At 60.7% G+C, this 15909-nt stretch overlaps 1 protein-coding gene across 2 annotated transcripts in view; it reads right to left on the minus strand.

Moving 5' to 3' along the window:
• Window positions 1-4955: 4955 nt before the first annotated feature.
• Window positions 4956-15909, minus strand: part of SLC12A5 (solute carrier family 12 member 5) — a 70179-nt gene continuing 59225 nt past the window's right edge. The window contains exons 19-26 of one of the 2 annotated variants that reach the window (XM_067554563.1): window positions 15308-15477; window positions 10860-10991; window positions 10407-10514; window positions 9882-10004; window positions 9212-9399; window positions 8859-8873; window positions 7375-7508; window positions 4956-6093 (exon numbers count right to left, since the gene is read on the minus strand). In XM_067554563.1, the coding sequence (XP_067410664.1) occupies window positions 6002-6093; window positions 7375-7508; window positions 8859-8873; window positions 9212-9399; window positions 9882-10004; window positions 10407-10514; window positions 10860-10991; window positions 15308-15477 (962 nt within the window). In that variant the 3' untranslated portion in view covers window positions 4956-6001. The remainder of the gene's footprint in view (window positions 6094-7374; window positions 7509-8858; window positions 8874-9211; window positions 9400-9881; window positions 10005-10406; window positions 10515-10859; window positions 10992-15307; window positions 15478-15909) is intronic. The other variant, XM_067554564.1, reaches the window with a different exon arrangement.

Raw genomic sequence — 15909 nt, forward strand, 5'->3', positions numbered from 1 at the left:
AAACTGAAATGGATCCTTCCCAAGGAGTTGCCAGTGGTCTGGTTCCTTATGGTTTGTCTACATGGGGAAGTCCCAGGGAAACTAGTGAAAAATAGCTAGGGTGTAGACTGAAAACCAATAGCTATTCCTCACTTGTTCTCCAGGGGAATAATCTTATTCTGCACAGAGTGCCTTTGTAAGTTAGCTGAAGCCTTTTTGGTTTTGAATCCACTTTTAGCATAGAATGAGACCCTTCACACAGGGAGCTGTTCTGGGCTTTTTCCCTGCATAGATGAGCCTGCAGACACAGGCCAGTGCTGGATGCAAAGGGGAAAGTGTGAAAGCCCTTTCTTGCACCCAACTCTAAGCCTGTTGCATGGGGCAGAGGCAGAGTTACATGCTTGCCTCAGAAACTACTTAGCACTTCAAAGTGCTTTTCAAGCACTTATCCTCATGCTATCTCTGTGAACTCCCTAATTCACATGCCAGTCTGTAGAAACCATTGGTCTGTGCCCACCTCCTAGCAGTGAGTGAATGGCTGTCGGCAGTATCCAGGCCCTCATGCACTAGATGCTGAACTGCACTGCTGGGCAACTAAACACAGGGCGTTAGAAGCATTCTCTGTGCCTCAAGACAGCTCATCAAAGGCCACAGAGAGAGAGAGGTCCAAAGGTTTTCTTTCAGCGCTGTGCATGGAGCACTAGGCACACTGTACTCTGCTCCCTGGAGCCTGCACTCCTGTCATGGCAGGTGTGTTCATGGTACAGATGTGAAATCCCTTTTGGAACCAGACGTTGCTAGTCCCAGTTGCACTAAACACTGACCTTTCTAGCTTTATATTTACTGCCCTGTTTGTGCTGAGTAGAATTAAAGAGGAGTGAGTCCTCTGCTCTGATTGGCCCCCTCTTCAGATGGGAAAAGAATGAGGCTTTCCACCTTCTCCTTGAAGGGCAAGTGCATGCACATTAGTGCTCTAGGAATGTCAGGCTAGACACGGTGTGCACATTTCCCCTTCTGCCTCCGCCTGTTAGACGCTGTTCTTGGGATGTGACCGTGCTCAGGCTGGGCGTGGATGACATTCCTTTTAGCACGTGGGGAGAAGGAGAAGAGGGGGTTTGTGGTACCCGTGAGGGTCACTTCAAAGGGTGTCCGAAAGGTCTCTCTTCTCTTCCTGCGAGCCCCTCTGCATCCTGCTGCCAGGCATGCAGCAAGCACATGAAAGAGAACCTAGTGACCTGTGCTAGCTCCAAACCCAGTGAAAACTCTCCACTACAGGTAGTGAAGGTGCAATAAACCATTTTATTGCATTTTGTGCAGACAGGAGTCTAAAAAATCAATACAGTAAAAGCTGTAAAGCATTAACAGGAGCATTCAACAACTGAGGAGCAATTAATATCCACAGAGAACTCAGGGTTGCTAGTGAGGCGGCCTAATACAGAATACTGAAACACTTGCACAGAAATTAAATGCAAGCCTGTTACTCTTTTCTTTTGGTTTGCAACCTGTTTTATTTACAAGGTTTAAACTACTTTGCATTGCTCTGCACACAGACTCTAAAACACAAAGCGTACTAGGTCACTACATGTCTATCGAAATATTGCACTCGGAATAAAAGTCATTGGAATGGGCTGTAAAACATCTAGGTACAGTGATTATAAAGTTTATTGGATGAATGGACTTTGTTGTGGTAACATTCATAACAAATATATTGCACATGTAGCACAGAAAAGTGTTTTTGCAACCAACAAAACCTCAGACCTCTGGGTCCTTCCCTGGGGTGTCAACCCTGTTACGCAGAGCAGAGTCTGGACTCTTACAGTGCAACTATTGTACCCTAAGCAGGCTCCTGTCCTTCCTGTGGTTCAGCTGACTCTGAATAACAGTGCCCAGTGCAGTTTCTGCCTACATCTCCTGTGAACATGCTCTCCAAGGGTTTGATGCCTGGACTGGGTATAACACACCAGCTTGCACTGGAAGGCCAGGCAGCTAACGGCTGGAAGGGGGTGAGGTGGAAAGGGGCGGGAAGTGAAGGTTGCATCCATTTTAAACTTGTGAGGAACTAAAGACCGTTCCTCTGATGTGGGCTACAGTGATGGAGAGATTCCTGGGCCTGGGAGAGCATGCTCATATAAGCAGGCTGCTAGCATTGGGCAAGCCCTGCACACTTTCTAAGTGCACCACAGAGCCTGTGCTCACCGGGCAGCTGCATACAAGGGCTCTCTGTAAAACAAACCTCATGAGTCAAGACTACCCTGCCTGCTTTGAAAACCTTCCCCCGTCTCCACGTGTGCCAAAAAACGGACTCACATTTCTACTAGGGGACACTGTCTTACCAAGACACAACAGCGGAAGGATGCTCCCAGGGGAGCTGCGCACACACAAGGCCAAACGTGCAGGGGCAGAGCTGGGTTTGTAAACTAACATGCAGTGCTGTCTGCTAAAACTGGCCCTCTCCGCACCCTCCACTTGCCCCTGGGGAGTTTTGCTGGGCAGTGGTCTTGAGAGGCAACAATGCAGATGTTCAGAGCTGTAGTACTGGTCCTGCTGAGCTGCGGAAGGGGACGCCTTTCACGTTCTCAAAATGGAGATTTGACAAGGGGCCGGGGTCTGCCCACACCCCCAGCACGGGTGGAGTCTGGCATTCCAGGCTGAGGGGGACAGAGGTGAGGTCCCTGGCTGCCAGTGCTGGTACGAGCAGCAAGTCGTGTAATCCTGCTCTCAGCTGCTCTAATGGTCACTGCTTAAAGTGGTGCTGGCAGCACTAGGGTGTCCTATGCCACTCAAGGCGGTGCAGGTAGCAGAGCAGGGCTCAGTGATGTGTGATACATGCCCACGGCTGAGCTCTGGGCAGCAGGCTGTGAGGAATCAGTCCTGACGAAAGGGAAAAGCAGGACTGAAGGCCATGGGTGCTGAGGGATTGGGGACAGAAAAGGAGAGGAACACAATGGGGCAGCAGAGGGGAGGGGGCAGTTTGGAGTCCTGTAGGAAGCAGCAAAAGCCAAAGGGTTTGCAAGTAACATCTAAGAATGCCAGGCCCAGAGTCGCTCTGTGCTCCTGAATGGTGCGAGCCAAGCAGGCGGGAGGTGCCTGGCTTTCTCACAGATGGGGCCATGCTGAGAACAAAAGCCACCGAGCAGCCCTAGCTTCTCCTCCATGGGCCCCTGACGAGAGCTTAAGGAAACCTGCAGCCAGGCACACACCTGCCTCTCCATTTAAAAGGTTCCCTGGGGCAGAAGCACTGAGCGGAGCTGCTGTGTGCTAGAACAGCTGGTCAGTAATTGTCCAGTGCTGTTCTGGGTCCATGCAGCCCTGCCTTCCAGCTGGGAGCGGCGCAGGGCACAGCCCAGCTTCACCTGGGCATGGCTTCCCCGTGAGCAGAGGGGCCTGTGCCAATGTCCCAAGCTAGATCAATGCTGCCCTGCGCAGAGCTGGATTGCTCACAGCAGAGGCTGGTGCTGCTGGGCAGGGGGAGGCACTTTGGGGCATAGCTACACACACACACACACACACACACACGGGTGGGGGCTGGGGCCGTCACTACAACTGGGCCTAGGTGAGCAGCTGCTGGATTTTGAACAGGAAGCTTCAACCAGGTCAGTGTCACTAAGCGGAGAATCACTTCCTGCTCCGGCCTCTGCCCCTCACCCCCCCATGCGGACACAGTACTCGGACTGGGGCTGGGGGGGATCCCAAGGTCCCCACTGGAGGAGGGGTTGGGGCAGGGGCTCCCTGTTGCAGCTGCATTTGGAAGGAAGTGGAGGGTTGGCACTGGGAAAGGGGGGAGCTGCGGCTGGGGGCATCCATGCCCAGAGGCTTGAGCGAGCCCCATGCGGCGCTGGGCACTGGCAGCTCTTCCAGTGCTGACTGAGCAAGGGCAGCGGGGGGGGGGCAGCTCTGGCAGTGAGACCGGCCCAGCTGCCTTCTTCAAGGGAGGGTCATTGCACTACACGTCGGCTGTGGCCAAGTTACCCCTTCACTGGCATCAAGCCATGGCCTCTGAAGGCAGCCGTCTCCCCCAGCGGCGGGTCCAGGGCTGCCGGGAGCAGTGCGCCCGTCTGCACAGGCCCAGTGCTGCAGCTGGGGGGTGGGAAGGGCGAGGGGACGCTCTGGGCCCAGCGGAGGGTAACACTGCTCCCGCTCAGGCTGGTGGGGTGGTGCGGCACGGAGCGGGCCCACCGTAGCAGGCTGCACTCAGATTGGAAGCTCAAATCTGCTGTGAAACAAGTTCAGAAAAGTCAGTATCGTCTGTTCCCTGAAAAGACTAAGCAGCAAAATTCCGAAGCGAATGAGCCCGCGCGCTGGCCCTCCCCACAGGACGCACGGGCCAGGGACGCTGCAGCCTTCACCACCGCATGTGGCCAAGGAGGAAAAGCTGCTCTCTCTCGCTCGCTCTCTCCCAGCGGGCACAGCCGCAGCAAAACCTCGCAGCCCCCGTGCTTGGGCCCCAGGGTGGAGCCCAAAAGCCGGAGCCAGAATTCACTGGCGCAAGCGCCTCCTCGCGGCTCTCAGTGGAGCGCTATAGCTAGCCGGCCGCTGGGGCTAGTAACAGAAATATGCTCGCTTTAAAAATACACATACCGTATTATGTACATTATCTACAGCCGGGCCGGGCCGGGATCTGGGCTGGGGCGAGCCCGCTGCCTCCTCCCCCAGCCGCCAGTCACCTGTGGGGCCTAGAACTATTCACATGGGTTAAAAGCTCCTCCGTAACGGGCGCGATGCTGGGGTGGGGGCAGCTGGGAGCAAGGTGTGATGTGCAAACAAGTCTGCAGCCACGGGCGCTGGGCCGGTCGGGCATCGTGTGGCGCTGTTTGCGGGCCTGTGTGGCTGGGCATGGCCTGCTGCTGGTGCGGGGCTGAGCGGGGGGGGGAACTGAGCTGCAGCGTGATAAACATTAAATTCAGGTGGGGGCTTTACCAGCCGCCCCTGAAGCAGCTGCAGGGCCTACCGGGGGGAGCCGGGGGGGGGTTTTGACTACAAGCAGCTGGGTCACAGGGAGACCGAGGGTGAGCATTCAGGGGCCAGCTGTTCATGCAGCAGGCGTGGGGCTCAGTCCCGGTCCCATGCACGGTGCGGGGCCAGCCGAGGCTGGGGAGGGACCCAGGCTTCCACCCAAGAGCTGCTGTGGCCACAGCTTAGCTGTGCCTGGCGCCAGCCGGCCGCTACTGTGCCCGTATGCCCAGGGCTGTGCAGCGCATGTGGGCAGGGAGCGGCTGGCCACGTACCATGCTGCACACAGGCCCCGCAGCTCTCACGTGCCCAAACCTCACCGCGGTGCAGCCACGTGGGCCTGTGCTGGGGGCAGAGGGGCAGCGACATCTCAACGTCCCCTGCCCTAACGCTGCCCCAGCCAGCCCACGCCCAGCCAGAGGCAGCATGGCACGAGCCGTCATGCCCACGCGCTGCAGCACCGGCCTCCGCTGGCCAGCCCTGCCGCTCGCATCCGGCCAGCCCAGTGCATAGGCACGGCTGCAGCTCCGGGAACGGCAGCGATGGCCGCAGGTGGGGCAGGGCCGCGCATTGCTGAGCCCATCGTGGCGCATGCCCTGTGGGCGGCTTGGAGCAGCGGGTGAGGAGGGGCTGGCGAGGCTGGCATGCTGGTGGCCGCTCCCAGGCAAACAGGCTCCGAAGGATGCATCGGCAGGACGGGGGCAGGGCCGAGAACATGTCCCACCAACCTCAACGTGTCCAACCGCAGGCGGAGCAGGGAGCCTGGGTCCAAGGAACCAATGACCCACTTGCCAGCCTGCCAGGGGCTCCAAGGACGCAGGGCCGCAGAGCCCAGCCAGTCCCGGGGCGCAGGCTGTGCGCCACTGTCTCTAGTTCTATGTACACAACAGCAGCGGCGCTGTGCTGGCGCGATGCGGCGCGACGAGCTGGTGCAGTTTGAATGGCGAGAGGTGGCATGATGAAGTTTCTGAGCACCAAGCACAAGCGGCGCCTCCCTCCCGGCCGCCAGGGGCAAAGGGGTCGGCGGGGGGCTCTCAGGGTGCAAAAAAACTTCCGCGCGGCGGCTGGTGTTTCAGGAGTAGATGGTGATGACTTCCCGGCCCCCGCCACGCACCAGCATGACCCGGTCTAGGTGCTCCGTCAGCACCTCCAGGAACTCCATGTCTGCGGGAGCATGGCTGTCAAGGAGGAAATCAGACGCAGGTGCAGCGCAGCACGCAGCCCCTCTGGGCCAGCCCGCGACGGGAGGGCAGACAGGGCCTGCCCGGCCCAGGAGCTGTGGCTGCAGGAGGGGCAGGTGGGCCGGGCCCAGGGCCAGCTGGGCTAAGGCAGGCGTAAGGCTGCCATCCAAGCAGGGGAGACGGGGCAAGTCCTGGCGCCAACCCGAGGCTGGCAGAGTCCCCCCTCCCCCCACATTGCCCAGACCCCTGGGACCAGCCTGAGTGTTCGCTGCAAATTAGCTCACATCAGTGCTGTGCTGATTGGCTGAGTTTGTGCTACTGGTACAGGCCTCCACCAATCAGCTACTCCACACCTGTGAGCGCCAGCTGTGCACGGATGCTGGACCCCACAGCACCTGCCTGGAGCCGGCTGGGCAGGGCCACGGGGCACAGCCAGAGCCCACTGGGCGGGGGGGGCGACCGGGGGGGGGGGGGGGGGCACACATACTTCTGTGTACACGCCCAGGGCTGCCTGGTGCCTGGGCGGAGGGGTGCGCCTTTTCTCTTTAAATCCCCCCGTGTAACACTGGCCAAGTCGCCATGGGCTGCCCCAGACTCAGCGAGCGGCAGGGGCCGGGCAGGCACCAGCATGGCCGTGGAGGGCGAGCGCAGGGGACTTACTGCCCAGAGTAGAACCAACGGCAGCACCCACCAGTGCTCCGGGTCTGCCTTGGCTGGCACATGGCTCGGATCTTCCTGCGCCAGTGACCACGTCTCTGCCCAGCCAGGAGCCAGGCCCTGGGGCTGAATCTGCCCAGGAGTGAGGGCAGGGGCCGCCTGGGCCCAGCTGCAGCCCCCAGGGATCAACCCCGTCTCACCGGCCTGGTGGGGATGCGGCTCTCTGCAATTGGGTGGGGGGGCGGCGCTGGGACAGCTGCCAGGCCTGGGTGCCCCAGCGGTGCGGGAGGGAAGCTGCTGGCGATACCCCAGCTGGCGAGAGGCGGGCTGGGACCAGGCGCGCGGCCCCTCAATACACAGCAGCAGAGCGGCTGGCACCTGGCCTCAGCCCAGGGGCTGGCAGCAGGTGGGGCGGTGCCGCTGGGCAGCCCCTCGGCTCTCGCACCCGCTGCTTGCCCCTCAGCCAGGGCCTCACCGCGCCGCGATCCCCACGGCAGGAGGGCAGGGCCTGCCCCGCCGCTGCCTTCAGCCCCCAGGCAGGTGCCCGGCACCCCGAGGGCATGCGCTACCCCAGCTGCTTTGCTGCCGCCCGCCCGGCCAAGGATACAGTTCTCGTCCCCCTTCCGGTTGCGGGGCGGGCCGGGCATGTTCAGCAGGACCAGCCGGGCCTCCTGCGACTTCTTGACGATGGCCTCGTTGAGCTTCACGGCGGTGTGCATGCGCCGCACGTTGGACTGGTTCCTGCGGGGAGACCACCACCGTGGGGGCGGGCTCGGGGCACAGCCAGGCCCTTTGCGCTGCCATTTGGAGGGCCCCCCCCCATGTGACTGGATCAGATGGGGGCAGCAGCAACCAACCCCCCCCCCCCCCCACACACACGGCTGGATCAGACGGGGGGGGGGGGGGGGGGAAGCAGCTCTCTCACACACACACAGCTGGATCAGACCGGGGGGGGGGGGGGGGGGGGGGGCAGCAACTCTCACACACACACACACACACAGCGCTGGATCAGACCAGGGGGGGGGGTAGCAACCCACACACACACACACACATCCCCCCCCCCCCCAACGGCTGGATAAGACGGGGGCCGCAGCAACCAAACACCCCCCCCCCCAAACACACACGGCTGGATTTGGGGGGGGGGGGGGGGTGCAGCAACCCACACACGCAAACACCCCCCCCCCCACACACACACACACGGCTGTATCAGACCGGGGGGGGGGGGGGTGTGTGTGGTGCAGCAACCCACACACACAACCCCCCCCCCCCCCCACACACACACGGCTGGATCAGATGGGGGCAGGGTGCAGCAACCCCCCCCCCCCCCCCCCCAAACACACATGGCTGGATCAGATGGGGGGGGGGGGCGGGCGAGGTGCAGCAAGCTCCCCCCCCCCCCCCATATATATATATACCCCTACCCCCACACACACACACATGGCTGGATCAGATGCGGGGGGGGGCAGGCAGGGAGGAGGCCTGCCAAGAACAAGCAACTCCTGCATGTCTCAAGCGGGCCCCACAGACGCGGGCCCCTGGCTGCACCTGCCAATGGGGCAAGCCCAGAGCACGGCCAGGCCTGGGGCTTTGAGCAGGCACCGCCAGGCAGTGTCGGTCTCTCCCCCATGGAAGCTGGATCGGGCCCCTACAGCTCCCGGGGGAGAGACCAGTGGCACCAGCAGCCGTTCCCCAAATGCCTGGCATGGCAAGAGCCCCCTCGCCCCTCCCCACGGCAAGGATCGGTGTGTGGGGTAGGCAGGGCCCCTGAGCAGAGGTGTGTGGGGCAGGCGGAGGCACTGTCAGGGGTTGGTGTGTGGGGCAGAGGGGGGCCCCAGCAGGGGTCAGTGCGTGGGGCAGGCAGGGGGCCCCAGCAGGGGGTGTGTGGGGCAGGCGGGGGCCCCAGGAGGGGGTCGATATGAGGGTCAGGCGGGGGGCCCCAGCAGGGGGTGTGTGGGGCAGGCAGGGGGCCCCAGCAGGGGGTGTGTGGGGCAGGCGGGGGCGCAGCGCAGGCGTGGCACTGGAATAGAAGGAGCCGCGCAGTCCCCAGTGGCTCTCCCTGCACCGGGACGGACGCGCCGAACTCAGACTTACAGGTTCTCCCACTCCCTGCCGGCAGCACAGGGAAAGAGAGAGAGCACGTCAGCATGGCCGCCTCGCCCCAGCCGCCCGCCTCCCCGAGCAGCGGGCACGCGCTGCCAGGCCCTGCCCCACACCCCTCTGCCCCCACCTCCCCCCGGCGCCCTCGGGCACCGAGCGCTCAGCGTCCTGCGCTGGACCTGGGGCGCCCCGGCCCCTGCCCGGCACAGCCCACCGGGAGCTGGCGCCGTGCGGCCACCCCAGCGGGCAGCAGCGTGTTGCGGGGCCGGCAGGCCGGGCACGGGGCTGGCTGGTGGGCGGGAGCAGTGCCGGGGCGGCCTGGGCGCTGCCCTGCCGCGGGGACTCACGGCTTCATACTGAAGAAATCCTTGATGCTCTCGGGGCTGACGGGACTCTTGCTCTTGTTCTTCTCAGCAACCGACTTCTCCTTGGTCCAGGTGAGATGCACCTTCTCCGGGGCCAGCTCCGCCTCGTCGCCGGGGGACTGGGGGCTGCTGCAGAAGGCGGTGGCGTTCTTATCGTGGATCAGCTGGACCTGCAGTGAAGGGCAGGCTGAGGGCGAGCAGGGGTGCAGGCCAACGGGGGGGTCCCCCCGAACCTCCAGCCTGGCGCACCTGACCCCAGTCTAGGCTGCTGGTGCCGCTGGTCTCGGCCCTGTGAGCTGCAGCCCTGATTAAGTTCTGTGGGGGGACAGCTCCGTGGTGCTCAGCCCATTCCTGGTACCTCCACTCTGCGGCCCACCCGCCACGGCCCCGCCCTGCCGCACTCGCCCCCCAAGGATCCCACCCTGCTGCACTCGGCCCCCAAATCCCCCGCCCGCCCTGCCGCACTCAGCCCCTCCCTGCCGTTGCTCTGCTCCTGTCCCCATGGTGCCTTCTGGCCTCCCACTGCTCAACACCCCCCGACAACATCCCCTGGCCCCCCAGCACTTGGCCCCTCTCAGGTGCTTGCTCCCCATAACCCCAATTCCGCAGGGCTCAGCCCCCCAGCGCTCAGCCCCCCAGCACCCAGCCTTACCTCCTCCTCCGGCTTCTCCTCGCTGTCGCCCACCTGCTCCTCCGGGACGCTCAGCCGCAGCCGGGTGTTGGCCGGGTCCTTGCGCCGGATGGAGCCGCGGGACTCGTCCGTGATGCTCTGGATCTGCGTGGGCAGGGAAGGAGCCGAGAGGTCACTCTGAAAACCCCGCTTGCCCTGGGCTCAGCACGGAGCCTGCTCCTGGCCCACCCTGTGCGGGGGTCCTGTGAGGGGAGGGTCACCGCCAGGGGCGGATCAGACCTAGTCGGGTTCGGTCTGGTTGGGTGGGGCAGGGGGGTCACGGCTGAGGCGCTCAGGCCTGCCCCTGGGGGAGGGGTCGCTGCTGGGGGCAGCGCAGGTCTGGCTGGGGGGGGCACAGGTCCCGCCCTGGCTGTGGAGCCTGCCCCACAATTATTGGCAGCTCCCCAAGGCTGGCATGTCAGAGCCGCTGCCCCTGGGGCGCAGGCCCCAGTGTTTGGGGGGCACGGCCTGTCCCGGGCAGAGGCCTCGCCCAGACAGCCCGGTTACCTCGCGCTCCCGCTCGGTCTTGGTGAGGTGCATCTGCTTGAGGATCTGTGAGCGCTGCTCCATCACCAGGGTCTTCTCGTAGGTGTAGGCCGAGATGTCGCTCTCGTGCTGCAGGGACGGGACGGGACGGGACGGGACGGGACGCGGCATCACCCTGGGAGAACTCACCAGACTGCCCCCCGCTCAGCCTGGGCCACAGCCAGCAGCCCGGGCTCAGGCACCTAGCGGGGTCATGACGGCACACCCAGTGTCCCAGGGCCCCGGGACCGCCGCTGACATGGGCGGGTGCCACCCGCTGCCCAGGAAACGTCTGCTGCCAAGGATCCTGCCTGCCCCTGGCCCCTGCAGCCCCTTGGCAGCTCCACACCCACCTCCCAAGGCAGCGACTCTGCGCAAGTCACCGGGCCGGGGAGCTGGGCCAGAGAGGGGCCAGGGCCGTGCGCGGGCGCTCACCATCTCCACCACCTCCACCTCAGCGGTGATGCGCAGGTGGTACAGGAATGTCGTCAGGTCCTTCTTCATCTGGATGCTGTTATCGTCCATCTGCGCCACCGTGAAGATGCGCATCTTACACTTCCGCCAAACCTGCAGGGGAGAAGGGGTGCGCTGGTAGCTGCCCCGCAGGCCAGGGGAGGGAGGACACCTGCTCCCCGATCCCGACTCGGCTGACATGCCAAAGTGGGGGGAACGGGCCCTCCTGATCCCAGCCTGGCCGGCCCACCAAAAGGGTGTGTGACACACGTGGGACTTTGCTGTAACATTTGTAAGTTCTGTACCTACCCTTTGCTTCCTGTCTATTAGCCAGTTGCTGATCCAGGAGAGCGAGAGTTCCCTCGCATCCCATCACCGCTCACTCTGCTTAAGAGCCTTTGGTGAGGGACCTTGTCTGACAATCTAACTACACTGTATCCACTGGAGCACCCTTGTCCACAGGCCTGTTGACCCCCTTCGAAGAATTCTAGTAGCTTGGTGAGGCGTGATTTCCCTTTACAAAAGCCACGTTGACTCTTCCCCAACAAATCCTGTTCATCTCTGTGTCTGATCATTCTCTTCTTTACCATCGTTTCAGCCAGTTTGCCTGGCACTGAAGTTAGGTTTACCGGCCTGTAATTGCCGGGATCGCCTCCAGAGCCTTTTTACAAAATTGGCGTCACATTAGCTATCCTCCAGTCAGCCGGCACAGACGCTGATTTAAATGATAGGTTACACACCACAGTTAGTAGTTCTGCAATTTCACATTTGAGTTCCTTCAGAACTCTTGGGTGGAACCATCTGGTCCTGGTGACTTAAGACTGTTTAATGTATCAATTTGTTCCAAAACCTCCTCTAACGACACCTCAGTCTGGGACAGTTCCTCAGATTTGTCACTTTAAAAGAATGGCTCAGGTTTGAGAATCTCCCTCACAGCCTCAGCCATGAAAAATCCATGCAAAGAATTCATTTAGTTTCTCCACAATGGCCTTGTCTTCCCTGAGTGCGCCTTTCGCAGCTCAATCGTCCAGGGCCCCCCTGCTTGTTTAGCAGCTTCCTGCTTCGGACGTACTTTGAAATGTTTTTGCTGTTACTCTTTGCCTCGCTGTTCTTCAAGTTCTTGTTTGTCTTCCTAGGTATGTTCTTACACTTCATGTGCCAGAGTTTCTGCTCCTTTCTATTTTCCTCAATAGGATTTAACTTCCACTTTTTAAAGGATGACTTTTTGCCTCTAACTGCTTCTTTTACTTTGTTGTTTAGTCCCGGTGGCACTTTTTTGGTCCTCTTACTATGTTTTTTAATTTGGGATATAGAGTTAAATTGAACGTCTATTATGGTGTCTTTAAAAAGTTTCCATGCAGCTTGCAGGGATTTCACTTTTGGTACTGTACCTTTTAATTTCTGTTTAATAAACTGCCTCATTTTTGTGTAGTTCCCCTTTCTGAAATTATGGAGGACGGCTTTGGTGACCTGCCCCCCCCGAGAGGTTAAATTTTATGATGTTATGGTCACTGTTACCAAGCAGTTCAGCTATATTCACCTCTTGGACCAGACCCTGTGTTCCACTTAGGACTAAATCAAGCATTGCCTCTGCTCTTGTGGGTTCATGACTAGCTGCTCCAAGAAGCAGTCATTTAAGGTGTCCAGAAACTTCCTCTGCTTTTTGTCCTGAGGTGACACATATCGTCAATAGGGGGATAGTTGAAATCCCCCATTATTACTGAGTTTTTTATTTGTATAGCCTCTCTAATCTCCCTGGGCATTTCACAGTCACTATCACCATCCTGGTCAGGTGGATGGTAGTATATCCCTGTTGCTATAGTCTTATTATTCAAGCATGGAATTACTAGCCAGAGAGATTCCATGGCACAGTTCGGTTCATTTAAGATTTTTAATTCACTCGACTCTACGCTTTCTTTCACATATAGTCCCACTCGCCGCCAGTACGACCTACTCTGTCCTTCTAGTGTATTTTGTGCCCTGGTATTTCCGTGTCCCATTGTTATCCTCATTCCACCAAGTCTCTGTGGTGCCTGTTATATCAGTATCCTCGTTTCATACGCGCACTGACGTTCACCCATCTTCGTGTCTAGCTTTTGTATATTAGCACGTCACAAACTGTCACTTGTTAGCTGGCTGCCGTTCTGTGATGTAATCGCATGGGACTCGTTTTCATTTGACTGTTTCTCATCAGATCCTTCCTGTATTTTATCCTCTTCCCTGCCTGGGATGGGTCCTTTAAGATCACCAAACAGCTGACTGAGGTGAACTGTGTGGGGGACCTGTCCAGCCTCAGGGGACACCTGCCACCTTCCAGCACCTGGTGGACCAGTTACTGAGGGGGACGGAGGATGTTCCCTGGCGTATACTGACAACATCTGTAGCTTTAGCCAGACCTGGGAGGCTCATGTGTCCAGGGGAAGGGGGTGCTGGGTCGCCTCATGGAGGCTGGACTGACAGTGAAGGTGGAAAAGCGTAAGGAGGAGGTGACCGAGGTTTCTCACCTGGGTCACAAGGTGGGAAGTGGCCACGTACGGCCAGAGCCTGCCAAGGTGGAGGTGATTAGAGCCTGCCCAGCTGCCCAGACCAAGAAACAGGCCAGCCCTTTCTGGCAATGGGGGGTGTTACCAGAGCTTTGTACTCCACGTTAGCTGCCTGGCTGCTCCCAGCACTGCACGGCACTAGCGGGTAAGCCAGGCGGTGCTCTGGGCAGCTGGCAAAGGGCTGTCTGCATGGGACGGAGCCCTAAGCCAGGACCCACTCCTGGTACCCCCAGACTTTGACAAGCCCTGCCTGGCGTCCACAGACACCGCGGCCATAGGGCCAGGTGCGATGCTGATGCGAGAGACGCCCCTCGCCAGGGAGCGGAACTCGGCCCAGTCGAGAAGGAAGGCTGGCCTGCCTCTGTGCCTGTTTGGGCAGAGCTTTACCGTCTCCTCTGCCGTGGTCAATGCCGAACTTCGCAGAGGGGGGCTGAGCCGTCACGACTATGGCATGAAACAGTTCGTGCTGCTGCTCTGCCATGAAACGGGACACCTGAACTTCCCCGAGCCACTGCCCGGGCAGGCTCCCGGGGGAGAGGTGCTGAATGTGCGGACCCGGAAAGACAACGAGAACCCCAAGGACTCAGAGCAGCCAGTAAACCGAGGTTCTGGCAGCAGACTCAGCCCAGCTCTGCCGGACAATGGACTGAGACCTGAGCGGAGGCTGTGATAAACCTGGGCTCACAGAGGGGCAGCAGATCTCAGCTGGACTGGCAGAGACACGGCGGGTGAGGCCATCTCCTTTATTGGCCGACACAGGGCAGAGTAGGCCCGAAAGCTCATCCCTCCCACCAACAGAGGCTGGGCCAGTAAAAGCTCTGGCCATCCCCCAATCTCTCTGATCTCCTGGGACCCCACAGCTACGACACGGCATGCAAAACGACAGGGCAAGGCAGAGCCCAGATGCACTGCACCGTAGCTTGGCTGGTGCTGGCCAGTTTGCGCTGTCCTAACCTTTGCGTCACTTCCTGGCACCGTGTCCAGGTGACTCCGAACTGCTCGGGTTGGGAGAGGCTGCCTGCCACGCGGCAAATACTTGCGCGGGGCCTGGGTCCCTGAAGGAGGTGGAAGTCTCTGGCCAGGGTCTGCCCACGGGCACAGCTCCCGGTCTGCAGCTCAGACTCAGACGCGAAGGTCAGCAGGGACCGTTCTGATCATCCAGTCTGACCTCCTGCACAGCGCAGGCCACAGAACCTCACCCCCTGCTCCTGTAACGGACCCTGACCTCGGCCTGAGTTACTGACGTCCTCAACTCATGGTTTACAGACTTCAAGGTGCAGAGAATCCACCACCAAGTGACCCGTGCCCCATGCTGCAGGGGAAGGCGAAAACCCCCATGGCCTCAGCCAATCTGCCCTGGGGGATAATTCCTTCCCAGCCCCCAATACGGCGATCAGCTAAACCCTGCGCTTGTGGGCGAGACTCGCCAGCCAGACACCCGGGAAGAATTCCCTGCAGTAACTCAGAACCCCCCGACTAACACCCCATCGCAGGCCAGTGGGCACATTTACCGCTAGCAGTCACCGATCAGCCAATTGCCACATTGGGCTGCCCCGCACCCCAGGCCCTCCGTAAACGTACCCAGCTCAGCCTTCAAGCCAGCGAGGTTCTGCTCCCCTGCTCCCCTCCAGAACTCCACTCCCCTGCTGGCTAGAAACCTGCGTCTAACAGGCAGCAGGAGGGCTGGAGCAGAGGCTCAGGCTTGGGGGTGTGGAAGCCACGTGGCCAAGCCTTGTGGGAAGGTGTGACCCCGTGGGGTGCTGCCAGGAGATGTCTACAGACAGGGCGAAGCACCGATCCACGAGGGGGAACCACCCCCTGATCCCAGCCTGGCCGCATGCCCGAGGGGGAAACCTCCTCCCGATCCTGGCCCGGCCCCCCCAGTACCTTATGGTGCCGCAGGAGGAAGGGCAGCAGCATGAGCATCCCCCCGTCGTGGACGATCCACCAGACGTCGATGTGGCCCTCGGAGAACCGCTCTTGGTTGCCCGGAAACATGGCAACGTTCTTGGTGACCAGCAGGGCCAGGTGGGCGGCTGTCGTCTCCCGCACCAGCTCTGTGGGGAAGGCCGGCGGCTCAGGGCAGGGCAGGGCAGAGACCAGCCCTCTCCAAGCGGGGTGGGGGAGGCTTCCGTGCGACAGCCTCCCCTCCCCGGCCAGGGAGCACCCAGCTCGTGCCCAGAGCGCTGCGTTCCCTCTGTCCCCTCTGCACAGCTCCAAGCACTTCCCTTCCCACGGCCGGGGCTGCCAGTGCCCTGGGCCGGGCTGGAGCTGCTCAGCCCAGCTGGGGGCTGGATCCATCTGCTTCCCCACCCCAGAAGCCTCCCTGGCGGCTAGGAGAGGAACCGCGACAGGGCTCAGAGACGGGGTGATCACCCTGGCATGCACAAACACACACAATCATTGCTTCCTCCCAGCCTGCAGGGACGCAGTTGGAGCAGTTTCTGGGTGGCTCTGCTTCTGCTCACTTGTGTGCGTGTGCAGGGGGT

The sequence above is a fragment of the Emydura macquarii genome, unplaced genomic scaffold (genome assembly GCF_026122565.2).
Source record: "Emydura macquarii macquarii isolate MOO-44397 ecotype Brisbane River unplaced genomic scaffold, CSIRO-AGI_Emac_v2 contig_1483, whole genome shotgun sequence".
Taxonomy (NCBI): domain Eukaryota; kingdom Metazoa; phylum Chordata; order Testudines; family Chelidae; genus Emydura; species Emydura macquarii.